Raw genomic sequence first — 27428 nt, 5'->3', positions numbered from 1 at the left:
CCTGAGCCGATTTGCCTGCTCATTATGCCAATCACATCAAATCAAGCACTTCCTCCCGTGGAACCGGGCTCCTCATCCTGAGATTCTTCTTCCTCCTCCCGGGCCGCCCCCCCGCCGCCTCTGTCCTCCTATATCGCATCAAGTCAACTTTCACCCACCGCTTCTCCTCCGGCTGAAAGGCGAAGGTCGGCTCACGCCGCTGCGGAGGCCTCCTCGTGGTCGAACGTGACGTCTGACGGCGGAGCTTTCACGCGGCAGAGGGCAGCCCGGTCGTGAGCGTGATGCAAAACTGGAGGTTCCTGGAAAAACGGGGAGGGGGGGAGACACGTGATGACTTGAGGTTGCGTTCAGACTGCAGGCGAATCTGATTCTAAATCAGATTCCTTCTCAAATCCGCGTCGCGGACGGTCGAAACCCATCGGTGTGTTTGGAGCTGTTCACACTGAGACCCGAAGGTTGGTTTCGATCCGTTTTGCAAAAATCGGATTCCGTTTGATTTGTGACTGAGCCATGCGGTTTCAGTCTGGATGGGTTGGAAATCGGATTTTGGCCGGCAGTCTGAACGCGGCTTTAGTTAAGCCACTGGCTTGTATGAAAAGGCTCGGAAATCGCATGATGCCACCAACAACAGGGTGGGACAACTTGGGCCAATTCCACAAATTTGCTACGCATTTAGTGGCCTGTGAGTGTTTCCTCCTCATAGGGTGTGAACACACTTACCTTTTACTCTGGGTCCTAAAGGCTAACGTTTTAATTTCAGCAAAAGTGCTTTGCTCATCCCAAATTGGGAAACTACACAAATTTGGGAATATTCAGGCCAAAGAAAAAAAAAAAGGCAGCATGTATTTTTCACGTCGGTGTTCATTGTGGTCACATAATTGGTTTTTACATACAAATACAAACATAAGCACGATGCAAGATTTTATTTATTTATGTTGGAGCTCATGAGGGTCGTATTCCACCTGCTTTTTTTTGTCTTCCAGTTTTCCTTTTTTTTTGTCGTTGCTTCTTTCTGCAAGCTGTTAAATAAACTATAGACTAGGAGGAAGGAGGGCCTGAAATATTTACCGTCTTTGTTCTGATGAGGATGGAGAAATCACCGCGAACAAACGCAAAAAAGCACAGAATGCCTTTCTAGAAGTGTGTGTGTGTGTGTGTGTGTGTGTGTGTGTGTGTGTGTGCCCGCTGCCTGCTCACACAATGTGAGCAAACATAATGAACACAGTGCCGGTGGAGTTTAGAGCGATATATAAAAAGGTGTGAGGCCTTTTATAAGCGCAGTGACATTGAGGAGTGTGGGCTTTTTTTTTTTTTTTTTTTTTTTTTAATATCCTTATATTAACGTGGGACACTGATACCGGCAGTATTTTGGCTCCACTGAAATCTCATTTCAGGGGTCTGCGGCCCGCCGCCAGACATAACAGAGTTCTCCCATGACTGCGGCGGCGTCTCCAACACAGAGATCGCTGTCACGGCGCTATCGCCTCCATCCGCGCGGCTGGCTGCGATGCGATGCGATCTGCGCCGACGTCAGCTCAGGCTTTTCACGCTCGCCACGCCGACTCTTTCTAACGGTTTAATTCCAGATAAATAACTGACGGCGAGCTGCCAGAGCTGAGCTGCCAGCACCCCCCCCGCCTCTGGAAACAAACATTTCGATCCTGTTTCCATCTCGTTCGGCGCAAAACCGTCCCAAGATTCGGTCGGAACGTCTGATTCTCATCTTTGTCAGGATGTTGACTGCAACATCCAAACAAATAAGCAAAAAAAAAAAAAAAAAAAAAAGAAGAAGAAAAAAAAAGGGAGTGAAAATACTGGGACAAAATAATTCCAGCAAAAACTTTAAAGATACAATTTTAACTGCATGAAAAATAAAAGTTTTATTGCATTGTTTTTTACTTAAAAGAAAACATTTTAGAGGAATGTTGGCCTCAGGGTCATTTATTTAAATAACTTTTATTTTTACACATAGGTTAAAAATAAAAAAAAGAGACAAACTGAACTTAAAACTCGTCAGCACAAACTGAATTCACGACTAACATTGTAACTGCAAGGACGGTTATGAGACTAAACAGAGCATGCGCAGTCTCCTGTACATGCTGGGTCAATATTTACACTCATTCCACATGAACACGCACGCACGCACGCACGCAGGCAGAGTCAGTGTGACGGACACACTGGTGGAAATAAGTTTCTGGACACTTCTTGCATTTGTGATATATTGCATCAATAATCACTATTTAATCTCAAGGTGCAATTCTTTTTTTTCTGCACGTGCAGGACAAGTACAAGAATTTAGTTTTGCTCCTTTGTTTCCACGTTAATAAGCAACAAGATCATTGCACTGTTAAAACAATGTTAATTGTTACTTGATGGATTGACCCGTGGGTTTGCTGGCAGTTATTGCGGGTCTTTCTCAGGTGCGTTTGTCATGTGACCATGCCAGGTGGTTTCCTGTTCAAGCTGCACCTGCGACAATGAAATTTAGCCGGTATCTAGTCAAGCCTTGCTTAACACAGGGAAACATTTTTTTCTGCAAATATTTCATTATAATATTTGAGATGGTGTATAATTTTAAAGGAAAGCCCGTTTTCCCTGCACCGCCAGAAGGGGGCTACACATTTCTCCGCTCCCATCCTTGTAGGGTGCAGGCTGGGGGTCACACATCAGCAAAGACAAACTTGATAACACTGGTCCACTGCGTGTCTGTTACTCTCCCTCCTGACAGACTCACTCGCAGGAAAACATCATTACAGGAATTAAATATTGCAATCCAGCATCTGGTCAGCTCCTCTACAAAAAACAAACAAAACAAAAAAACAAAACATAGTCAGAAGCGCAAAAGTCCATTGAATATAACTGCAAAATTACATTTTTTTTTGTTAATGTTAATTTTTCTTACATTGAAAAAAATACTACGTTAATGCGTGTGTAACTTTCACAAAGTTCCTGAAGTGGAATTTGTCTACGGGTTCAGGTGTAAGGAGACATTGTTGAAAAACTGTAACGTCGCATGTAAACGCACGCATTGACATATTTACAACCCAAAACTGACTTCTAACTTCGGTAAATGTAACGCTATACTCTTACGACTGTCGACTTGAATATTTGATCTAATCCGCGCAGGACTTCGTCCACCCCCTCCGCCACCGCTTCCTGTTCCTACTCCTCCTCCTGCTGCTGCTGCTGCTGCTGCTCCGTGTGGTGCCTCCTGTTCCTGCTCTTCTTCATCTCCTGGATGTGTTTCCACTTGGCGCCCGCCAGGCCCCTCCCCCGGCCCCTGGGCGGCCTCTTCTCCAGCCACAGTGAGTCGCAGTACTCCTCCAGGGTGCCGTAGGGGGAGCTCATCACCCTCAGGTAGTCCTTGTAGCGCTGGCGCCCCTCGGCCCCGCGGCGCAGCTCCGTGGTGGGCTCCTCCCGGGCCGCCGCCCCGGCCCTGGCGTCCAGCTGGGCCCGGCCGATCAGCTGCAGCGTGACGCGCAAGAGGGTGCGGGCGAAGTGCGTGTGCTCCCGGGCCACGCAGGCGTACACGCCGGCGTCGGAGGCGTTGAGGGAGCGGATGAGGAGGCCCCGGTCTGTGCGGAGGACGCGGTCATCCGGCTGGACCTGGAAAACAAAAAGGAAGATTGAAGAACTTGGGCGCAAAGAAAAAAAGTCTTGAAAGTGGCAGGAATTTCTATTGTGTTGGAATAACAAATCAAAAATTTTTTTTTTTAACGCTGAGAAACAAAAAAAACACGATTATATATAATTCATTTCCATTGCAGATTAGCAAAACTTGTTCTATTTATTTTTGAAAAGTGAACTGCGTGCATCAGACAGTTAAAATGTATTCTTCTCTTGTCATCTTGACACATTCCTGGCGATGGACGGTCTAAATGAGGGCAGCTTCATTTCCACTGAAGCAACTGCAGCGACTGTCAGTCATCCAACCGGCACCACTTTGGCAGCGTTTTTTCCGAGCGATTATTTCCAACAATGGGGGGGGGGGGTTCTCCAGTGCAGGAAAAGGTTGTTTTTTTTTCCTGAATTGAATTGATGTGAGATCATTAAACAATGTATCTCTAGCTGCGTTTCCATGAAAGTTTTTCGCAAAAATAAAAGTGATATTTCTAAAAGTTTCGACAAAGTGCAATTGCGATTTGCAGGGGTTTCCACTGAATGGTGTGAAGCGCCTAAGCCGTAATTCTTGTAAAATCTTGTTTGCGGGATTTACGAGAATTATTATTATTTTTTTTTTGTTTCTCTCAAGTGCTTGCGTTTCTCCTTGCGCTGTCACAAGGCGAACAGAAAAACCCCACCGACTCCACCGCCAACCAATCGGAATGACCCCGGCTCGAATCCTCACACCCCGTTTTTCTCACATCGGCTTTCACGCCCGATTTGCGTCCCCGGTGAGTTGAGCGTGCTAATGACCCCTGAAACAGGAAACGGATTCAAGTGGGGTGTGGCGTTGAACTCGGTGCGTTGTGAGCGGACCGCCGATGTTTGGCGCGCGGCGAGCGGAGGTTGTCAGCCGGCGGGCGTCTTTTGTGGCCCCAGCGCGTGTTCGTCGCTCGTCGACATTGTCCGGAGGACAGAGCGTGCTGGCGTTTGTGGGGCGCTCGTTGTGTTTAGCTTGCGCAGTGATTCATCAGTTGGCAAGGCCGCTGTCAAGGCCTAAAACAACACAGCTGCGTTCGAAGGAGCTAATGTGCGTCCAGTGTGTGTGTGTGTGTGTGTGTGTGTGTGTGTGTGTGCTTCAAAAGCATACCTCCCACAGACCTGCTCAGACCCCCTGAGATGCTCAAATGATAGAAAAGTTAAGCAGGCAACCAGGCAAAAAAACAAAAAAAACAATCATAAACCAGAAGCTTTTACAAGCACGATCCATGAGTTACATTGCACAGGCTTAAATCTGTGACGTGTGTGTGTGTGTGTGTGTGTGTGTGTGTGTGTGTGTGTGTGTGTGTGTGTGTGTGTGTGTGTGTGTGCTGAAGCTAAATGGTGCTTTTTACTCCTGCAAGTCCCCTCTCACACTTCCCACCTGACACACGCGCAAAACAAAAACGCACAGAGTTCAGATTATCATCAGCAAACGTCCTGAGTTCGGTTTCGCAATCGTCCTGCGTGATGTGTGTTTTATGTGTTTTGTTTGTGGGCCTGAGAAGTCGCCTCCCTCCCTCTGCCATCCAGAACTGGAAGCATCTGTGACTAAATGTCAGCGGCAGACATTAAAAGTCACGCAGATGGTTCGCCTGTGTTTCTGTGTCAGGGCGCACATGTACGTCTCACTCAGTGCGTTTGGAAACACTTTAAAGAACACATTAAAATGTGAACACGCAGGAGGCACAACCCGACTCATCGCAGTTTGTTTTTTTTGTTTTTTTTGTGTTGTTTTTACGAGGTGGGGGAACGGCTTAGAAGTGCAAAGAGTATTTTTAAATCCCCAGTCAGAGGTTAAGACCCTCTCGTAGCTGCGCTTTCTTCTAATAAATACCACGGATGAAATTCAGAGCCATCCATGCTTTTTCTATTACAGATAACTAATGGGCTAGCATTCCTGATTCGGGGAAGCAAACAAGCACATGGGCCCCAACAGGCTCAATCGCAGACACGTGCTGCGGGAAAAGACAGAGAAATGTCTTTGTGCCCGCGTCATAAACAGCCAAGTTTTTATGAGGGTATAAGAGGAAGGTTGTGTACGTCAGGGAGAGATGGAAAAAAATGATTGGAAAGGAAGAATCTTGAACACGTGCGAGAAAATCGCTTTCAATATTAAAACTATGAATAATTGAACTGTTATTCATCGTTCAATATGAAACTCTGAAATAGTAGCCAATAATATTGAAAGTGACAACATTTTCTTTTTCACAAAAAGAAAATGCTGGGATGAACCCTTTTTTTTTGTACATTATGTTCAAAATAGGTTTCAAAGAGACAGACTGACGGACACTGACTGGTCGGGGAATGTCCAGCTAAGGATAGCCCAGAGTTCTTAGGATGGATGGATGTTAGGATAGATGGATGGATGTGCCATCAATAGGCAGAGCTGCAGAAGAGGGGATGACAAAGGGATGTTGAAGGAAAATAAAGTCGGAATAAAACCTTTGCTAACCGTCTTTTAAAGCGCCAAACAAACGTCATGCATTTCAACCGGCTAATGGAAAAACATCACTGCAATCACTGCACTGGGCCAAAGGCAACTACTGATGCTTTTACACAGAAATTGTGTCTGAGAGGGGCAGTATTTCAACTTCGTGGTCATGAAGGGAAAGAGATGATAGATGGAGGGTTGGAGAAATGAGCAGGTCACCTCAGACATCACCTCCCTCTGCAACATGTAGCGCTGCAATCGAAAGTTGAACAAAAAAAAAATAAATAAAAATAAATGAAACAGTATAGTGTTCAATACAAAACATGTCTATTCAAAAACCTCATATAAAATATGGTTATTAAATGAAATGGTGAAGCAGCTCTGGTTCCATAGCATTTTGCACTCAGTATGAGAGCCAAATAAAGGCATCAAGATTTAAAATAATGTGAAAATTAATTGTTTCAACTGTTTATACAACTGAAAAAAGGAAAGTGAGTGCAGTTGCCGGGGTCTTTTTTTTTCGTTTCATTTTTTTTTTTGTTAAGCGTGTGCCTCTATCAGATAACAATTGACACAGGCTGCGGAAGAACTCCTGCACTGGACCCTTCATCACTTTTTACAAGCGTACAGGAGGTCACGTAACGTTGCATGTCTGGACAGCAAAACACAGAGAACACCCCGCTGCGTCCATTAGCCCAGAAACACATGGCCGCCCCCAGGGAGCGCTCTGTTATGGTTTCTGCGGTATGGGATCATAAAGGGAGTCGCACGCCTCGCGCACAGATGCGCTCACACACAAAGGGAAAACACCAGGCTTCTCGCCGCGCCGGGCTACAAAGGCCGGGGGTCCGGGGTGACCTCGGCACCTGTCGGCGTGTTTGTATTACCCTCTCAAGCACGGGGGAGGGGGGCGTGGGAGTAAATAAGTTCGGCAGGAAGTGGAGAAAGAAAAGATAAACAAGGGGGCAGAGGGCCAATTAGGCCACTGGCTGCGGGTTTTGAGAGGGGGAGGGGCCAGCGCCGGTGCAGGTACAGAATTTGTGCGGGGTTACAGAATGTGTCCGGGGTCTTATGCAACTCTATTAGGACAAACTACACCATGGTCGGATGGATAGATAGCTAGATAGCTAGATAGCTAGTTAGCTACCTAGTTAGCTACCTAGTTAGCTAGCTAGATCCTGTAGCTAGATCCTGTAGCTAGATAGATAGATAGATAGATAGATAGATGGATATAGTCATATTTTATACATATACTGTATATTATAGAAAAATAGATAGATGTAATCATATTACATATATATATATATAAATAATAGAACAAACTATATCTATCTATCTATCTATCATTCATTCTTCCGTTTGTTCGTTAGACCGCAATGTAGTTTGTCGTAATAGAGTTGCTGTATGTGATGTCATCAGCAGTCGCCAGACCCCCGACTGATGACGTCACAAAACGAACGAACAACGAACCAACGATAGACATCTATCTATCTATCGTTTGTTCGTTCTACCTATTATATGTAATATGATTATATCTATCTCTCGATCTATCTATTTTTTTTTTTTTTTTAGCTGTCTATCCATCCGACCACAATGTAGTTTGTCCTAATAAAGTTGCCATAGGACCCCGGACACATTCCGTAGGCCCGGACAGATTCTGCCCCTGCACTGGGCGAGCAGCCCTGCGTCGCCTCATTCAGGGGGATGAGAGTCGTTTGCGGGCTCCTTTCAACACCTCAGCTGCAAGCGCCCCGCCGTCTCTGTCCCTTCATGTCGTCCCCCCCCCGCTAGGCCTGCCACCGACCCGCCGACTCCCAGAGCAGCAACTCTGGACGCAGGTCTCACCGCCGCCTGTGCGTCTCTGCACAGGTCGGCCACCGACGACTATTTTCACAGCCGATTAATCTCTACTAGGTGATGGATGGCACAATTACTCGCCAGCTCTAATTTATTTTGCTAGCGGGTCCGCACCTGTGTGCGTGTTTGTGTTACGCCGTGACTCACCGTCGGCCGTGTGCATCAATCAGAGGGGAGGGAGGAAAACAGATGGGCCACTCCTCACCTCCTCAGCGCCAGTCAGCCCAAGAAAAGCATGTAAAGGTCTGAGCAGCTGATGATCGTAATTAGATCATGATCACGACGTTGATTTTCGTCTAATACGTTGATGAATCGACCGGCGGGCGAGATGCAGCGTCAGCGCGTTTGATATCAAATACGCACTTTCATACCGTGTTCTTCCAACGTTGGAACGTTTCAGCATGAGCCTTGTGCAGTGGAGGAACACAGCAAACCAAGAAGGCTGTCAAATCCCATTGATTGAGGCCTTTGAACATTGAAACCTGAAGTAAGATATTTAACTAGAACAACAACAGTGTTTGCTGCTGAAATAAAACTGTCGCACTGCAGTCGATTCATCGCGCAAGGACTACATTTTTGCAAAAAATGCTTTAGCTTTCCTTGAATGAGCATCAGCAGTCAACCGGGTAAGTAAATCAATTGACTGGAGTTTAAAAAGGCGATGACTTTGTGAGGCTGTGTTGTTGCGTCCGTCTTCGGCTCCTTTATGAGTTAAAGCTGCAGAAGCTGCGCAAAAGCTCCAGACAGTCATAAACACAGAAAATGATGTCGTTTCAGGGACTGAAGAGACTTCAGAAAACTTTGGAATGCTCCCCAATTACCCATAATTCTACAAAGGAGGTCACTTTTTTGGGGGCGTTTAATGTTGATAGCTTTGGACCTGCAGCAAAGTGATTTGCGGGCACAAACAGAATCTGATGGGTTCAAGGTGCCGGATTCGCTGTTTGTGATGTTTTTTTTGGAGACTTTGAAGAGCTTATGCAAGGAAACAGGGTTGGCTGGCGTGACCTGTGACATCCTCGCCAGGTGACCTGGGATGAAGGCGGCAGAGCCCCTCAGGTACAGTAAACTCTGGCCACCCCTTGGACTTTCAAAGGTGGAGCAACAGAGAGGAAAAGACTTGAAAAGAGAGCTTGAGGGTAATTTATGTTTGGGTAATGTGAGTGTGAGGACGAGCGTGCCTGTGAGTGTGTGTGTGTGTGTGTGTGTGTGTGTGTGTGTGTGTGTGTGTGTGCGTGTGCGAGTGCTCTCACTGACCTCCTCCCTGCGCTCAGATCCAGGTCTCTGGATGAACCACTGGATCTGCGCCTGCTGGGATTTGGGGATGCACTCCAGGAAGGTGGAGTTGCTCTGCACCCCGAACAGGACCTTCTCCACCACCCGTCCACCCACCGGACCTGAAGAAAGCAAAAACACGACAGTCACTTGATTTGGCAGCGAGTCAAAACCTCGCGGAGAGGCGCGACTCTGTCGCCCCATGCGGTCAAAATACCTGCGATTGATTTATTATTTAACAGAGGTGGGCTGGGGGCTTCCAGTTGGTTCAAAGACACCGTGTCCAAGACTTTAACATTATTTAAACAAAAGAAATACACAGATCCAAAAGGAAAAATAAACAGATAAAAGCGTAGATGTAAAAAAAAAAAATCTTAAAAAAAAAATAAACAAAACAACACAAGAGCTTAGCAGGAGCTCAGCATCCACTTACTGTCCTCAGAGTCCCAGCACTGACTGGATGGATCACCATGTTTGATATCTTGCCTTCTGGCTCGCCTGCAAAAACAACCACACACTGTTTTATTTTCTGTTTTTATTTTATCTTGCTCTTCATTTTTCTGTTTATACCAACAGATATTTTAATTTTGTCCGTATTTTTTAGGTAATATAATTCTTGATCTTTTGCACTGTAGCTTTTTTTTTTTTGCTGCTGTAATTATGCAAATTTCCCCACTGTGGGATCAATAAAGGTCTTCTTCTTCTTCTTCTTCTTCTTCTTCTTCTTCTTTTCCCCTTATGCCAGAGATTTTATCTCATCACCATTTTATGCAAACACACATTAAACCCCATAATGTCAGAGCACACGCAGGAGCAGAGGGTGCAGGGTGCAGGGTTCAGCTTTCAGCATTTAAAAAAAAAATTAAAAAAAAGTTTTTTGTTTATCATAGACTAAACAGAAATACGTAATGGAAAAGCAAATATTTTTGTAAAAACAATGGCAACACTTATTTTTGACTTTTAAATATCTGGGGGAAAAAAGTAAAGATGACCTCTAAGGTCACATTTCCATTTTCTTTCTCTTGCAACATCAACGAAAGTTTTCTAAGACGATACAGAAAAAAAAAAAAAAACTTCTGGCTTCTGGGAAAAAAACAAATAAAAAATAAAAAGCTGATTGTCTTCTGATTGCGTTCGGCTCGGCACTTTCCAACTTTGGGCCACTTTGTGCAATCAGTGAAGCCGTGAAGATCGGCTTTCAAGTCAAGTGAGAAGATCAGAGCCTCGTGACCAAAGCTGGGCCTCCGCTGTTCCACAAACCATAACAGCATTCCCTGCTTGCCAAGAGTCCAACACTGTGACCTCAAACTGTAGGGTTTCGTTCCTGGAGAGGCTGGATTCACGCAAGCAGGCGCACAAAAACACACAAGTACACACACACACACACACACACGCACGCACGCACGCACAGAGCAACTCGGAAACCTCCATAAGGGACAGAGGATTTGCCGTAAGGGACAGAGGATCGGCTGAGGAGCAGCATCTGTAAAAATCGGGCCTCAGTGAGATGGCACTTCTAGGATGCGATCAGACAATAGGAAGGAGAAGCCAATTGAGCAAGAGAAGCAGAACTGGAATAAAGACCCAGTCCTGGGAATGTGTGACTCACAGGGGCAGAGGGGCTGCAAAAAAAACACATTTCTATTGGCTGAGTGATATTTCTTGCACGTTTATAGCTGAATTTATGCTAATACACGTTTATTGGAAAAAAAAAAAAAAAAAAAAAAAAAAAAAAAAGGTGAAAGGAGCATCAAGCTCCTCTCCTGGATCTCCTTCCGAACCCGAATCCCAGGGGAGGGACCCACAACTTTTTTTTTTTTTTTTTTTTTATCTGCCAGTTTTTCTTCCAAGATGTTTTAATGACTTTTCTATCCAGGGCCCTCCCTTGACACCACTTTGCCTTCGGGGGGACGGGGGGGGGCTCTGCCAGGCGCTGTTGCCCTTAATAAAACAGCTTCCTGAGACAAAGTAGCAGGAGTAAAACCTCTCCACCACACAGAGAGCAAATTTAATCCTGCAAGTTTCACAGGAAACTCGCAGGTGCCCTCCCGTCGACGGGAGTTACAGTAAATCCGATGTGACTGCGGATATGAGGTGTTTAAGAAGGTGCAGCTGCGCTCGTTTCCATGGGTGCCAGGCCTGATCTTTGTCCATGTCTTTCTTATTGCGAATGAGTGCAGGCTCCACTCTTATTCAATGAGTGTCCAGGGGGGGGGAGCTTTGTACCTTTTGGATGCCGGGATGTACCGCGAGCACGTCTGGCCGTCCCAGGCGCAGTAGGGGTCCCGCGCCAGGCAGCACTCTGCGCAGGCCTGGCCGTACAGGTGACACCTGCTGGGCGACACCTGGGCAATCCCCTCGCTGGAGCCCACGTAGAGCTGTTGCTGCAACGGGGAGACAGCGGAGAACACACACGCACACGGGTTCCATTCAGGTTGTCGCGCCAGGGGAGGTTCAGCGATAAGCATGAAAACAGTTTAAAGGTTTGTTTTGACGTTTCTCTGCGGCGTCATCCATCAAAATCCCCCCCGACGGGTTGCCAGGTCAGATAAACAGAACGGCCAGACTGGTCTCGGCCGCAAAGGCCTGAAATGCTCTGGCGACAAAACGTGCAGATTTCTCCGAGCGGAGATGCTTTCAGTTCTCTTTAGCGACTGCGACTGGATGGGATGTGCTCCAACTAGCCTGGAAGTCAAAGAGATTCCCAACCAAAACATCAAACAAGCCAAGACCCCGGTGAGCGGAGACATGCAGACACACACACACACAGGTCAAACACTGCTGGAGATAAATGGACGCTCTGATTAGGGTTGAAGTGTCTGCTGACACCCCTGACCCCCGAGATAATGAGGCAGAAGGTGGAGAGTGAGAACTACAAGAGGAGGAGGAAGACGGAGAAAAACGGCAAGTTGAGGAGGGGATTGTGTCTTTGTACTAGGAATTTGCTCCCGTGCGCTCGATTTCAGCCGGCTTTGCATTTTCCCAATGAACATTGTGTTCAAGCAGGCAGCAAGGTATCTGCCGCATTAGAGTAAGCACGCATGCAATTAACTGTAAGTTAAGATCAGCAATACTGTAGCCAGGTCAATTATTCTTTACTCAGAGCAACTGAGTTGCCATTCATTCATTCATTCATTTGTTTTCTATCAGTACTCATCCTGCAGTCAGGCCCAAAGCCACCACAACTATTTGGGTTGATTGTGTTAGAGCTTCTAAGACAGGGAACATATGTCATAGCAATGGCAAAAAAAAAAAAAGAGAATATTGATGGCAATGGACAACCTGCTTTGAAGACATCTCCATGCTGAGGATGGGAGTTGGAACCTGTGAGGAATTCAAAGAAAAATGTTGTTAAGGCAGAAAGAGATTTGATGTGAAAATTAAATATCGTGCCTGTGCATGTGTGCGTGTGTGCATGTGTGTGCTCGAGCACCAAACCTGGAAAACCTGCAGCTCTTCCAGCACCACTTCCTCCGTCGACCAGTTCTCTTGAGTGATGCTCACCACCTTCAGAACTGAGCCGACATCTGCAACGGAAAAGAAGGGAAGCGGTTGATAATAGTAGCAAGAAAACAGCTCATAAGATTCGTGTACGTAACCGTCTTAAATATTAAAACAACAAACAAGAAAACCAAAAAAAACACATTGAGAAAATACAGCCTTTTCTTTGCAAACGCGTCAAAATTCAGGACCAATTTGTATGACTCTACTGCCATCTGCTGGTCAGATGTGAAATTACAAGTGGCCACTGGGAGGAGTCCCACCTGTTCCCAGGAACATGACTTCGTATTGTCCGTCTTCCGCCATCACTCTGTCCACCACAATCTGGGTCAGGGTGTAGTCGGCTCGGACGCGTGTGAAGACGGGGCGGCCGGTCAGCGGGTAGACGGAGCAGTGCATGAGAGGGTGGAACCGAATGAAGCTGACCACCTCGTCCGGGAAGTCTTTGGTGGTCTTGATCCTGGCGTCGTAGGTCTTGCTGGGACACTGGGGGGGAAGAATGAGCAGCACTGAGCTGTTAGATGTGCACACATTCCCACAACACAGCGGCACAACGGCAGCTCCCGCTCGGTCTGTTTCAATCCACTGTTGCATGTCTCCCTCTGCTGGCCGAACGGGGAACCTCAGGAAGGCAAAGCACATCTGGAAGATCTGAGTCATTCTTACGCCCTCTGCTCTGGTGTTTTATCAACTGTCCATCTGTAGTTCACTAAGCTTCCCCTCATTCTTCCCTTGATTAAGCCTTGGAAACAAAATAAACTATGTTCTGATTCACGTGCTGCACGGCCCGATCCAAGCCGTGCTGGGTCTATCCGTCATGAAACTGCAAGAACAGATGTGAACTTGTGTTCCACCCACACACACCATCATCAAAACACACCTCTGAACCATGTCTTTTTTTATTTATTTTTTTCTGTGATAGCTCTAAAATAGTAGAAGCTGTGTTTGTGTGTGTGTGTGTGTTTTTAACGCACCGTCCCTGGTCGTGGGTAAGGGATTCGTCCCTCATATTCCACCCACCGGTGGTCCGGCCCCTCCTTGTGGGCGTACGGCCCGTTAAAGGCCGCCCTGATGTCGGCCATGGTGTAGACGCACACCGCGGAGCCGCGGAAAATGGAACTTCCAGGGGGAAAACAGGGAGAGCGGAAGCCGGGTCAAAGGAGGCCGAACAGGTGGAGCGCGTGACGGCGCGGCGGACGGCGAACTCACCTGGAGGTGGTGAAGACTGCGTACACCACGGGGTTCTTGTCATCTCGGGTGCGAAGCAGGAAGATGTCCTCTGTGAGGGGAAGCGGGATCTGGTTTTAATTCTTATGATCGGCACGAAAAAAAATACTGTCCTACTTGGTCCTGCTTCAAAACTGCTGTGTGTGTATTATGCAGCTGATGTCTCCAATAGAGGATGAAACTGTTGGCACTATTAAAATCAGCTCATTTGGATTTGAAATAATAATTTAAAAAAAAACAATACGCACACATTTGCAGTGTTGTTGGGATTACTCCATAAAAGTAATCCAACTACTCATTACTCCTTTAAAAAAGTAATCCAATTACTTATTCAACTACTTTGTTTCATAAGTAATCAATTGCCAATTACTTTAGTTAAAAGAAAGATAGAGTAACAGTTGCTCAGTGCTTTGTCAAAGTGCAACTGTTGCAATTCCATATATTGTCGTCTCGCTTCCTGCACATGACGTTCAACGAACCACAATATTCTTTGATTGAGACGAGAAGAACTCAAAATAATGTTTGTATTTCCAGCCATCAAACACAATCGCTGTTTTTCTTTTGCCTTCGTCATGCTTGTTTTGGTGCGTCGTCGCATATCAATGACGTTGCATGCTCGGTTGCATCATCATCGTCATTTTCTGGACAACAAGACATTTTTAGCTTGCAAAATATATTTTGGAAAAGTAATGGAATCATTACTCGATAAAGTAATTATATAATTACCAGTTTTGCCACAGTAATCCCGTTACATTACTCCATTAATCCAAAAGTAGTTTAATTAGTGGATTACTCAGTAATAGATTACACTGCACAACTTGTTATTTTATTCTTTTTTTCCTTCCTGCTGTTTTACTCACGGAGGTTGTCAAAGTGTGTGTCCACTCCGTCTGGTCCAGGGATGGAACACACAAGTCTGGCTTTTAGAAAGGTGGTCCATTTATTGGTCAGACTCCTCAGGCCACCCACGTCATTCTGTAACACAACCGCGCGCACGCGGGCACCGTAACACAACTGCAGTCAGCACCGCGCAGCTGTCTAGCATCTCTCCCTCTTTTCTGTTCTTTTTAAAGAAACCGCCAGAGGAAACGGCAGCCACACTTCACCGCAGCCGCTCTGCAATCCATCTGACGGGCTTCACGCAGAGACAACGCACGGCATCGAGCCGCCCCCGCTCTGATTTCCTGCACTAATTAGGAAAATAAACTGGCGAGCCGCATGCCTTTACATATGCTTATTTTAACTAGCGTATAGGAGGCCTTTTTGTTAGCATAGCCACAGTGGGGAGTAATTGAAAAGCGAAGGGAGGGGCGGAGGAGGGGGTGGGGGGGGAACTTCAATGGAGAAGAGGAACAAATGGAAGTGAAGCATGCAGGAAGGGAGCGCCAAGGCAATCCTGCCCGGCTGCGGCAGATTGATAATGCGGGTTTTTTTGCGTTAGCATATGAATCGCTGTTTTAAGTGGCGACCTTTGATTGTCCTGCGCTAAGAGGGTTCAAGTGCGCCTCTTTTGTTCCTGCGCAGAAATGTGAAGAGAGCCACTCTATTAAAGTTGGCCGGGGCACCCAGCGACATTTTAAAAAAGCGCACGCCGACAACGCGCGCACGAGCGCACACACACGCATTAAAGAAGAAAAAAAGAAAAAAACTCGGGTTCAAGAGCAGATGTACACAAAGAGAAGTATAAGCACTTAATGAGGATGTCTCACAATAGTGATAATCTTCAAAGAGGATTGTGGTAAAGTGGCCTCATTGAAGAAAAATGAAGGCAGACGGTGGAGAAATGAAGGTAGGAAAGACAAAGAGAGAGCGGGAGAGTGAAAGAGTGCAGTAATCCAAGGGGGACTTCCATACAGTCTGAATTACAGCGCGACTCCTTCGCCATCAAAACAGGGAAAGGCTGCTTTTTTTCTCTCTCTCTCTCTCTCTCTCTCCCTCTCTCTCTCCCAATGAATAAAAAGCCCCACCGATTGCACATGGCAAGCTGTGCAGGCGCGTCCCATTTGGAATGACTAACGGCCCGCCGCACGGCAAAACACAAGGTCCCCCGTCACAGATATATCCCGGTTCTGTCCTGAGTCAGCTTTATAGAGCTGCCCAGGCTTACAGTTGTTTGGACACCGTGTCAAACAGAACTTACCGGACGCTGAAATATGATCTTTCTCAAATGGCCCTGCAGTGTCTGACGTGCATACCTGCTGCCAAAATGATTCAGCGGAGGTGGATGTTGTTCAGTTTGACACGGCGTTCCTAGAAACAGACCCCCGCGTGACGCCGTCTAGGTCTTGCTATGGTCAAGGCTGAATAGGCGCCGTCAAAGCATCCGTCAGAAAGTGAGCGCCGTGTAACGGCGGAGCCCAGATGTGCGAGTGCTTGTCGACGTCGCCACCATCTCATCGAAAGCAAAATAAAGTCTGACATTCAAAGTGTTCCAAAACAAAACTAAGCAAAATAAAACATAAGTCAGCGTAGTAAGAACATGGGAAACATGTAGCAAAAAATACAATAACAGCAGGGCGTGAAGGGGCTATAAACACAACTGAACTTCAGTTTTTCAACTGAGCAAAGATAAAATTCTCCGTCGATCTAGATAAAAACAACCACAATGTAGGAGACACAAAGTTACAAAGTCGTCCGTGTGATTCTGGAAGAGGAGCTCTGCTCCCTGGCGCCCTCTGAGGTCACGCCCCTTCCACTACCGCGCCCTTTCCGACCCCAGTTCCCGTCTCACCTTGCAAACGCGCGCCACCCGGGACACGATGCGCTTGTCGTTGCCTTCCCACGAAACCTCGCGGAAGAAGAAGTACATCTTGTCGTCGTCTGGGTTGAAGGTGTCGGAAATGGGATGGGCGGCTATGAACCTGGCCTCTGAGGACAGAAAAAGAAAAACAATACACACAATAAATGACTGGCAGAGTACTTGTCTACCCTGGCTGTCTGGGTTAAAAAGGTCCAGTGTGTTAAATTTGGCCTGATTTATGACTTTTATCTTGGTAAACCTTCATATACTGCTCATAAATACATGAATAAAAGTGTATACTTGCAGTACAAGAAAAGTTGTTTTTCCTACGCATAGAACAGTTCTCTTGCTATAATAATGTCTTCCTCCCAGTTAGCTGCCTTCTTGCACCGCCTTATTTCTAAGGAAGCCTGTAGTGGACAATCCAAGGGCCTGACAGCATGTTGTGTATTAAGGGTGACAGCTCGTGTCCTCAAATAATCCAGCAAAGAAGTAGGACGAGGTATCCAGGTTTGTGTGCACAGGCCGCTGCAGTTCACTGGCAAGCTCGGGAGATTGGCTGGGAATGAAAGAGTGCCGCAATCTAAAATGTAACCACTTGATGTCGCTGTTTCTTCTCAAAATGCTCAAATATTACACACTCATTCTTGATCGCTCGTGTCCTCAAATAATCCAACAAAGTAAGCGAACAAGGTATCCAGGTTTGTGTGCACAGGCCACTGTAGTTCACTGGCAAGCTCGGGAAAGGGACAGGGAGTGAAAGAGCGTTGCAATCTAAAATGTAACCACTTGATGTCGCTGTTTCTTCTCAAAATGCTCAGATATTACACACTCAACCTTTAAAACTGTATGTTCATGAGTGAGGCTCTGATATGCAATGACAAAACAAAGATCCTTTCATGAAGCGACGTCGCACCGCGCAGAGGATATTTCATCACAGGGTAAAGTGCTGAGTTGGCGTCGACTAAGAGGAAAGATCTGACCACCGCGGTGCTGATAAGAGGTAAAATGATACACCTCCATTTCTGCTGGACGCTGTGAGTCGACCAGGCCGCGGAAACCACAAAAAGGTGTGTGTGCGCAACCGGGAAATATTTAAGTCGGCGGAGCATCCAAGAATCCTGGGCGTGCTCTTCTGTGAATTAAGACATCAAGAAAACAACCCCCGGGCTCCGTTTTCAACAGCACGATGCCGTCAGCGGGAGGATGGCTGGGGGGGGTGCGTGTAGGGGGGAGAGGCCGGGCTCATCCAAAGGCCTAAGTGTTGCGCTGACATTACATCAACATTAGCTCAACCCCCCCGGAGCCGAGCAAACCGCCAGAGGGTGATTCCCTGACACCATCGGCGGGACGCTGCACGTCCCTGTTACAAAGAAACAGCGCGAGAAGCGATCGCTCCTTTGTCTCGGCCTGGCGTGACCCAGCACATACAGAGCGGGTGGGCAGGCGGGGAAACGTCTCAGGCTTCGTGGTCGCCAAATGTGGTGACCATCTGTGTGTGTGTGTGTTGGGTTTGGGATGATGCATGACAACACAGGAGACACAGGAAGGACTCAGCCCTTCGTGTCACGGCTGTGTTAGGGGGGCGGTGGGTGTGTGTAGGGTTCCGCGGTTGTGTGAGTCAAACCATGAACTTTGTGGCACACACTGTAAATTCCCGGCGAGGTGTGGTCCCTGTTTAGCAATGGCATTCGTATTAAAGTTCCAGCTAAATGAATAAGTGGGCTGTTTCTTGGCCGTCAGGAATGCCAATAACCGTCTCCGGGGCGCATAGAGGCTCTTTGTGTCAGTCAGTCAGTCGGTCGGAGGGCTGGAGCCTTGCAGCTAAGGGGCAAAAACACGTTTTCTTTTTTACGTCCGGAGTCGAGTGCGCACCGTTGATCCAGTAGTCCTCGGAGATGTCCGTACGTATGTAGTGCTGGTCGGGAGGCGGGCCGAGGGAGCGGGTGAAGGTCGTGTCCTTGCCCAGGAAGTCGGAGGACGTACCTGCGTACAGGTACTGATCTGCAGAGGGAGGGAGAGAGAGAGGGAGAGAGAAAGAGAGAGAGAGAAAGAGAGAGAGAGAGAAGCTACTTTAGCAAACATTGGAAATCACATGATGAAATTCTGATTGGTACAACTAAAATAATAAGAATCATCTGATAGCAGAATTAAATAGATTTACACTGTGAAGACAAGAATAAGAGCCAGGCTCTGAGGGACTCTGGGAGAGACGCAGATTCAATTAAGTCCTCAGCCAAGTGACAGTTTTTAATGCTTGAGAAATCCCGGCAATAATGTTTTTGCAGAGGGGTGCTCGGAACTCAGATGCGTGGATAAAAAATGAACCAAAACAACTGAATGATGGAGAGATCGTATCGCTTTTTATTAGCGGGTGTGGCAAACATTGCGACGGCCGACCTGTGAGGACGGAGGTGAACGGCTGCACGGGGTCAAAAGGGCACTTCAGCCTTCCCGACTCCAGGCTAGCGGGGAGCAGTTGGAAAACGCCATCCTGGAAGACGAAACGGAGGATAGTGTTACCCCTGGAAAAGATCCCAATCCGAAAGCCCTACAAGAGCGATTTCTCATGCGAGCTCTTGCCTCCCGGCGGCCGGTGATTTCGACGAAGGCGCAGCTGGGGTGGAAGGCTCCCGTCCCGCAGGCGTAGACGTGCGTGCGGTTGTAGTTGTGGATGACCCTGATGAAGTTAGCGCACTCCAGCTGGGACAAAGGCAACAAAGAAAGAAAGAGAACAAAAACAAAAAAAGAGCGTGACACACGGCGTGACCGGACAGGTGGACTGCGGGAAGCTTGCGTTCCAAGATCGTGTGACGAGTCCCCGACGACTTTCTGTGGAAGCACTTACATTTGCATTTTTCCCTGCCAGTTTGCACATTTCCACTCGGTCCCAGGGTGCCGGCCAGTGAATCTGATGAGAGGTGAAAAACAGAGAGAGCGCATTACAGCTTATAAAAGCAGCGGGGCGGCGTGGAAGAGCCGGTGGATGGCTGGGATTGTAAAACCTAGCGCATCCGCCCTTAGTCTGTTAGGCCCAGTGGTGTAGTCTATGTGATACGCAGGTATACGCCGTATAACCACTAAACAAATGCTCAGAATTACCGTAAAACCACAAAAAAACGCGCAAAGATATTTATCAGTATGTTTGGGGTTTTTTTGACACTATGTTCACTTTCCTGTTTAAGACTGTGATTAAGTTTTATTCTATGCTTTATGTTCTAAACTGTTTGAGTCAACCATAATAACAATAATAATAAATAATATTAACAATAATAATAATGATGATAATAATAAAAATAATGCTGTGAATAAATGTTATATATCTTATGCTTCTTACAATATATTTACATTTAGACGGTTCATAATCAGTGACGATGGTGGGTCTTGTTTTGTGTTATTACTAAGTCGCATAGCCATACCCACTAGTATAGACTAAGCTACACCACTGATTAGGCCTCCATTAGCATTTATCTTATTTCAAGTGACGACAAAGCCCAAGGAGCGACTGTGCCACGAGAGCCGCCTTCAAAGGTCACGAGAAGAAACACAAGAAGCGAATGAAAGTGTAGCCGCTGCTGAAGAGATTAGCGGGGTTGCGAGGTATTTCCACATTAAAAGAACAAAATGCCACTGACTGTCTCTGAAACAAGAGCAACTCACCGCTTCCCCTCGTGCATTTCATGTGAAATCGGAAAAGCCGAATAAAAAGAAATATCAATTTCATCTGCCGTAAACATGATAGACAGAGAGTTTTTATGCGTCTCATAGTCTCCAAATCCTTTCTCCAGGCCCCTATTGCCTGATGGATATATAAAACACACCCTGCAGACTAAGGGAGCGTCCAGTCTCAACCCCAGAATGCCAGGCTGGTTGCATGAGGGTCTTTTTATTTCACCTCAGCAAGCATCACTTAGAATTATTGTCTTTTTTGATCACAACGCTGGCCGGAGAACAACAAATAATGCCGCTTTCAAATGCTTTCAGCCTGCCATTATTTTGGCAGATCAAATACTGAAACCATAAAAAAAATACCATAAAAACTTTTATGGGTGACTTAAAAGGAACCCACCGGGTCGGCTGCTGATCTCCTGAACTGATAGGAGAACCAGACCAAGACAAAGATCCTTCAGAAGGGTTTTTTTTTTTAGTGTCCATCTGGGGCCCTCAGCCCTGGAAGACATTAGCTGCGTTTCCATGATAGCTTTTCGCAAAATAAAAGCGATATTTCTAAAAAATTCAGACAGATTTGCAGGTGTTTGAAGCACATAGGCCGTGATTCTCGTAAAATCTCATCCCGCGAGAGTTGCGTTTGCTTTTGTTTACTTGGAAAAAATATTCTGTCTCCTCCTCCGTGCAAACATAACGTGCCATTCTCACTTGGAAGTGAACTGGTCATGTGACCCCCGTACCTCAAGTCCGGTGACGTGTAAAGGCGAAAAAATTGTTTCCATGTCACTTTTGCGATATACATATCTGTATCGATACGTCTGAAAAACCACCTCATGAGAGCGTAAAAACTTTTCAGCTACATTTTCAGAGGTTTTTCCAAGTTTATGTGTTTCCATTACCAGTTTTTTATCGCAATATTTAGGTTTTTGCGCAATTCTAGGGGTAACGGAAACGCAGCTACTTCTAGCGAAGCTCAGTCAGGCCAGGTATTTATCATGACAATCGTTCTAAACATGACTATTGTCTCCTTTAAAATGTCTAATGCATATATTTTTTTCCAACTCATGTTCCTTTTTCCTCCACTTTATACTTACTTCAATCGGGGGATTAGCAAACGCTCCGAGGTGTCGGTAAAAGAAACAGTGCACGCTTAACACCCAGCGCTCCTCTAATGATCTCCATTATGCTCACACATGTGTTATAACAGGCTTATGTGCTTATTGCATTACCTCCGCTAAACCCTACCACGGAGAGCCATCACCAGGCGTACTCATGCCTCGACAAGAGCCGGCAAAAAACGCCCGCTAACGCATCGGCGCGAAACATCAGGACTTCCCATGATTCCGAATGGTTTGCGTGCCGCTGTGGAATTCAAACAGAAAACGCCGGGGGGGGGGAGGGCCGTGCGATGTGATTTTCGGAGGAGTGTGTGGCCCGTGTGGAGGGCTCAGACTGGCGCCGGAAAAACAAAAAAAAAAGCGGAGACAGTTCCGTGGCCTAGTTTTACCTCAGAGCGCGAGAACATTTCAGCAGGGCTGATAAAACATTTAGAGCGCGGCGCGGCGCAAATCATTGTGAATCAAGGTGAACGTGACTGCAGCGCGAGTGAGCCGTGTCTTCGCGCCCGAGGCTCTCTCTCTCTCTCTCTTTTTTCTCCCCCTCCTCCTACCAGGTACTCAACTTTGTTAACTCCAAAAGTTTGTCTCTGAGCGGAATCAGACGCCCGATGCGTATCTGCAGCTATCGGTTGAGCGCGGAGGCAGCGGTGAGGCAACACTTTGAGAGCGAGAGACTAAGAGTTAAAACAAACCAGATAAAAATCAAATAAACACTCTCCATCAGCTTCAGCTGCGTAAACACACGCGCGCTCACATTTACAAACCGGAGCATATGGTGTCCGTCCAAATGCATCGGCGTGTTTGTGCGACTGTGTCGAGTGTATACTCTCGTGTGCCTGTGCCCTCCGACACGGCGACCCCGACCTCCGCAGACAGACAGTTTCAGACCGGCGTTGACTGAAAGCCGAGCTCTTCTCAGAAACAGCGCACGGCTTGAGTGGATTTGGGCCGAAGCGACACGGTAATGGGGGAGAAAAAAAAATAGCTTACATCACCCCCCCACTTAATGGCGGAGGCAGGTAAAAGTGTTCTTAAGTCGAGCCGAGTGATTCTCTCCGTAATAATTGGCTGTTCTGAGCAAATGGCAGGGTCTCTTGTGACCACCAAATGGATTTGCAAGTCTGGGGGGCTGCCTGGTACTTTAACCCCGGGCTTCAGTTTATTCAAGCTGAGAGACCTTCTGCTGTTTCAGACGTCGACAGCGAGTGAACTTGAAGATAGAAACACATCCGAGGCAGCAGAAGTTTGAGGCAAAAGTCCATTTGCTTCCGCTTGAGACGCATTTCTGGAAATCAGCCCTGAGGTGACATCACGAAGGGGTTCTGATGAGTGACAACAACCCAATCGATCACGGTATGAAGAATAAAATAAACATCAGGACAATGTCGAGAACTTGAGGCCTTTAGCCGGAACAGAGGGATTAATGTGACGCTCGGTGTTGCTTATCACGTTTCAGGATCCAGGAAATAAAACAGACCTCAGGTTAATTAATAACCGGGGTTTCAGTCCGTCTGAAAAGCAAGAGGTCTTTGGAGCAAAATAAACAAGCGCGATGTGAACACGGCGCAGCATTTTCGACCCTTCTAGACTCTGAAATACTGCAATCCACTGGAGCGTACTTGTGGTTTGGGGCGTCACGCTCCAGTGGAAATCTCACAGTTCAAGGGCAAAATTCCTTCCTTGTACAAACCCCTCGGGAAGAAGGAAACAAAAAACACCTGTTTGCGCTGCGCCACTCCCTTTCCATTTATTTATTCCCCCCCAAAAAAAAAAATAATCGAGAATTGAATCCTTCCATTGTCCTTTGGCTGCTCTTTTTTTTTTTTTTTTTTGGAGTACCTTTCTGGGGGCTCTGGCCAGATTGTCGGGGTCCAGCATGTAGAGGTGATCCCTGGCGCCCAGCAGGAGACGACCTCTCTCCTCGTCCAGCAGCAGCGAGTGGGAGTGGAGGCCGTCGGAGGGACCCAGGAACTGGGAAACGCTGCCAGCCTGCAGCAGCTCTGCCACACACAGATAAAGAGATTATTCCAAACGCTTGCGCGCGTAAGGTTCGGATTTAAAAAAAAAAAAAAAAAAAAAAAAAATCAGACAGTGTGTAAAAGATATTACAGGCGGATTACGCCATCCGACTATCGGCTTTATCTCGCTTGCGCCGAAATCCGACCCCCGAACCCCCAGAAACAGGCTCAGTGTTTCTTCATCTCAGCAGGAAAACAAGTCAAAATAAGAAAATAAAAATAAAAAATCTTAATCCTCTGCGCGTTGACACCTTCAGAAGGGCTGATGAGAGGCGATACAGTAGCAGCGGCGGAGGCCCATTCACGGGATGCTTTTATCAGGGCCGCCGCTTCATCGATCACGATGAGACGCGTCGGCGTCAACGCGGCTGTTATGAAGATGAGGGAGCACTGTTTGCGAAGGGTCGACTCCTCCAAGCGCTTTTCCCGAAGACGAGCCGCCGTCGCTATAAACAGGCGGCGCGGCGGAGGCGTGCACCTGCGACCAGGCCGCGGTGCTAACAGCAGGTGGCTCATCAGAGGGGAGGGGAGGGGAGGGGAGGGGAGGGGCGGGGCACTGGTGGTCTGGCGGAGTAACCATTTTCAGTTACATTCAAATGAATCAGCCTACGTGAAAAGCTATAAGATACTGTTTGCCATTCTTCTTTGGGCCGGGGCGCTGAATAGGGGCTTCATTTTCCGATCCGGCGCCGAGCCCCCTTCATCCCTTTTGATTTGAGGAAATCTCCTCTGCCGGGGCGGCCGGGGCTCTGTTTCTCAGTGCGCTAGTATTGCAGCATGTCTTGGATAAACAGCGGCTCAGCGTGCAGGGGGGTCGGGGGGGAGGGAGTCACTCTGAAAGGATTGACATTGTGATTACCCTTTTGGTGTGAAAGACCCGAGAGGTTAGCGACCCTCAATATTTGAACTTCTAGGACCCGCCCCACCACCACCACCACCACCACCTGAGCACCGCACAATCCCAGCTTAATACCTCCTCCTATACACTGACTCACACACACACACACACACACTGCTCCGCCGCCCCCACAGGCTCATATCTGCCTCCCCTTCCAACGCACACATCATGCCCAAATAAGACTAAACCTTAGAGAGAGATTATGCCTTGCTAGCCCCCCGGCTAACGCTAATCTGTTCTGTAAACACGCAGCACTGTGAGCCCATTGAGGCAGCGTGCTGAGCCGCCGCAGCACCTCTCTCCGAGGAAGAGGACCCTCAAACCCCCCCACCACCACCACCACCACCAAACGACTCCTGATGAGCTCCTCCAGTGCAGCTCCAAAGCACCTTTATCTCGCAAATTCAAACAAGACATCATCGTATGTGAGGCCTCCGCCGGGTTTAGGCTGCGCAGATGGGAGAGACTCTGGCTCCATGGTAGCATAATGTCTGCCATTGTTGACGGCGCGGACCACCCAAACCCCAGCGTGAGACAGATAATGCTTTAATTAAGACTGATTGCAGCCGCGAAGCCGTGGATGAGTCCGACGTGCAGGGACGAGTCGGGCCGCACATTTCGTGCAGTGAGGGAGGCTGTGTGTATTCAAAGTGACAACGTCTTTGACCAATGAAGTTTTTTTTCCCCTTTTTTTCTTCCCTTTTTCTTTTTGCTTTGTCTATTGTCCTTTTTTTCTTCTTTTAAAAAAGGAAAAAAGAAAAAAGTTTTTTATTTTATTTTTTATTTTTTCATTCTTTTTTTAAAAAAAGGGGAATTTTTCAGCTACTGCTATTGTGAGCTCCTGAAAAGCCGAGACGAACCCTAAAATGCACGTTTGGTTCGTCGCGGCAAATACCTCCGAACTTAAGGGAAAAAATATCCCGAGTGATAAACGGCATCAGCCTTGGCCACATGACCGAACGGAATGCATGCGGTCCAGTGTAATGTTTTTTGGCTGGACGTGCAGGAGGATATGAATTGCGACCAGGTGTTTTCTTATCAGAGCTTCTCCCTCCAGCAGCTGCTCCAAAAACAACTGTTTTTAAGAGCGAAAGCCGGCCGCTTTCATAAGGCGACCGCTCGGTCAGGATTAAATTTACTTTGATGGCTTCAACCTTCACCCACTGCGGCTGAGGCTGAGCTCTCGGTGAAGGTGGTGGTGGTGGTGGTGGGGGGGGGGGGGGGCATGATGTTTGAGGTCTGATCGGCGCCGGGCGGCTGTGCTTGCGGGGAGAGCGTGCGATGAGGAGGAGACGACGAGGTTTGAAGGTGAGATTTTTTTTATTTTTTTTCTCTCTCTCTTTGCCGCCGAGCGAGCCTGACATTGGCACCGCTCCATTTATCTGAGAAGTTTCCCTCTTTAGGTGAACAGTATGGTGGCACCAGCCGTGAACGCAGTCAGGTACTCAGGTAAACGGCCTTGATAAACTGCGATAACGAGTGTAATTATAAACGCAGAGAAAAAAACGGAGCAAACTGCAGCGATAAGCGTGATCGCCCCCCGCAGGGAGACAAACGCCATAGCGGTCATTATTCCTACTACTTGCGTGTATTTATGTCGGACTCTCGGGACGTGCGTGCGTATCTGTTTCAAGCCAAACTGAGGTTTGGGAGCTTTTTCGCCGGCAGACGGCGTTGGGAGGTGGGAGTCAGAGTGAGTTTACATTAAGGTCACAGCGGGGGATTTGGAAATTTTATGGGGCAAGACTGAAGTTCATCTGTGCGGTTTCTCGTAGCCGGGTGAGGGATGGGGACTTTGAAGTGAAGTTTGCGCTGAGGTTTTTAGAGGCAGGGGGTGGGGGGGCAATAAGTCAACCCCTTCCCCCTGGTGGCGTAGAGAAAACACGCGCCGTCGACGCAACAAAAAAAAAAACTAAACTCACAGACTGTGAGCGCACGCTGCCGGGAGCAGCTAATGTACACACAAGGGATTTAAACAACAGTCGTCATTGGGCCGAGAGCGTCAAACAAGTCGTGTCGGGCGCTGAGAGCTGGACGTCTCTGGACTGAACTGCAGCGGGAGCGTATTTCATACAAATGGGTTTATATTTAATAAGGCTGTAACGCTAAGGCCCGTACCGCTCACTCTACAGTCACATTTCAAAGGCCATTTACTTTACGGTCCGACTGGGTCTTGCTAATCGCTACGTCCGTCTTTTTTTTCCGCGATCGGAAAGAAAAAAAAAAACGCTACAGAGGCCGAGACGCGAGACGTGTCTAGACGGCGGCCTTTGAAGAGAAGAGCGGCTAAAACATCAATTAGACAACGTCAACATATTTCACACAGGCTTTAATCATAACCGCGTTAAAGGACGGCAGGCGGGTAATGGAAGTTTGCTGGCGTGACATGAAATGTCTTTGGCAAAAAAAAACAAAAAAAAAACAAAACCTAGAAGTCACAACAGTTCGGTTCTTACCTCCGTGGCTGAGTTTGACCCTGGGGACGCTTTGTTTGATGCTCGCTCCGAAAGGGAGGGCGACCAGCAACATCAGTCCTAATAATGGCAGCGGCGGGCGGGACAGTGCCGTAATCCTCTTCCCCCTCGCTCCATAATTGCTGCCAGACGTGCACCGGGGAGCCCCGACTTCATTCAGACTTTGATTTAGGGAGTCTTCCGTCTTCATCGTGCGGTGGAGAGCTCTTCCTCTGTTTCCACTCGGTCCTTTACTGCAACCCTGAAGGGAGCCCGGCAAAGAAAAAAAGAGGTGAGTTTGGGAGGAGCAATTATAAGTGTGTGTGTGTGTGTGTGTGTGTGTGCGTGTTTGTGTGCAGTCTCATCTCGACTGCGCGCAGGATATGTACACAGGTTTCTGTTGTGTGGCCCCCGACAATTGTTTCACCATGGAGCCCTGCAGGCATGTCACTGCTCACCGGCCGGCCTGCGTCAGCTGCCGCCCCGTCGCTGCCGCTTCCCTTTGTGTGACGTCTTTTAATCTGTTTGCCCAAAAACAAAGGTCGGCCCCCGACGGAACGAGGAAAGACACACTGGACCATTTTTCACCCGGCCGG

General features: G+C 47.5%; 1 protein-coding gene across 1 annotated transcript; it reads right to left on the bottom strand.

Moving 5' to 3' along the window:
* Positions 1 to 1940: 1940 nt before the first annotated feature.
* Positions 1941 to 27094, bottom strand: sema3d (sema domain, immunoglobulin domain (Ig), short basic domain, secreted, (semaphorin) 3D). Its single transcript, XM_076028939.1, has 17 exons — positions 26836 to 27094; positions 23303 to 23463; positions 19525 to 19587; positions 19260 to 19379; positions 19077 to 19170; positions 18552 to 18680; positions 16668 to 16804; positions 14797 to 14911; positions 13919 to 13988; positions 13684 to 13828; positions 12973 to 13195; positions 12647 to 12735; positions 12491 to 12532; positions 11435 to 11592; positions 9642 to 9706; positions 9191 to 9330; positions 1941 to 3606 (listed from the first exon to the last, which is right to left on the bottom strand). The coding sequence occupies exons 1-17, from the start codon at positions 27041 to 27043 to the stop codon at positions 3163 to 3165; spliced, it is 2403 nt and encodes an 800-aa protein (XP_075885054.1). The 5' UTR covers positions 27044 to 27094; the 3' UTR covers positions 1941 to 3162.
* Positions 27095 to 27428: the final 334 nt, after the last annotated feature.

This window comes from Nelusetta ayraudi, unplaced genomic scaffold, assembly GCF_046127955.1.
Source record: "Nelusetta ayraudi isolate G7.1 ecotype Tasmania unplaced genomic scaffold, CSIRO-AGI_Nayr_v1 ptg000026l, whole genome shotgun sequence".
NCBI lineage: Eukaryota > Metazoa > Chordata > Actinopteri > Tetraodontiformes > Monacanthidae > Nelusetta > Nelusetta ayraudi.
Note: the sequence above shows the minus strand (reverse complement) of the source record. Positions and strands in the feature narration are given on the sequence as shown.

Coding starts and splice junctions, on each gene's coding strand:
- sema3d (XM_076028939.1), bottom strand. CDS start 27,043: ATGAAGACGGAAGACTCCCTAAATCAAAGTCTGAATGAAGTCGGGGCT. Junction 13,989..14,796: donor CACACACTTTGACAACCTCC/GTGAGTAAAACA, acceptor TTCCCCTCACAG/AGGACATCTTCCTGCTTCGC. Junction 9,707..11,434: donor TACATCCCGGCATCCAAAAG/GTACAAAGCTCC, acceptor TTGTTTTTGCAG/GCGAGCCAGAAGGCAAGATA.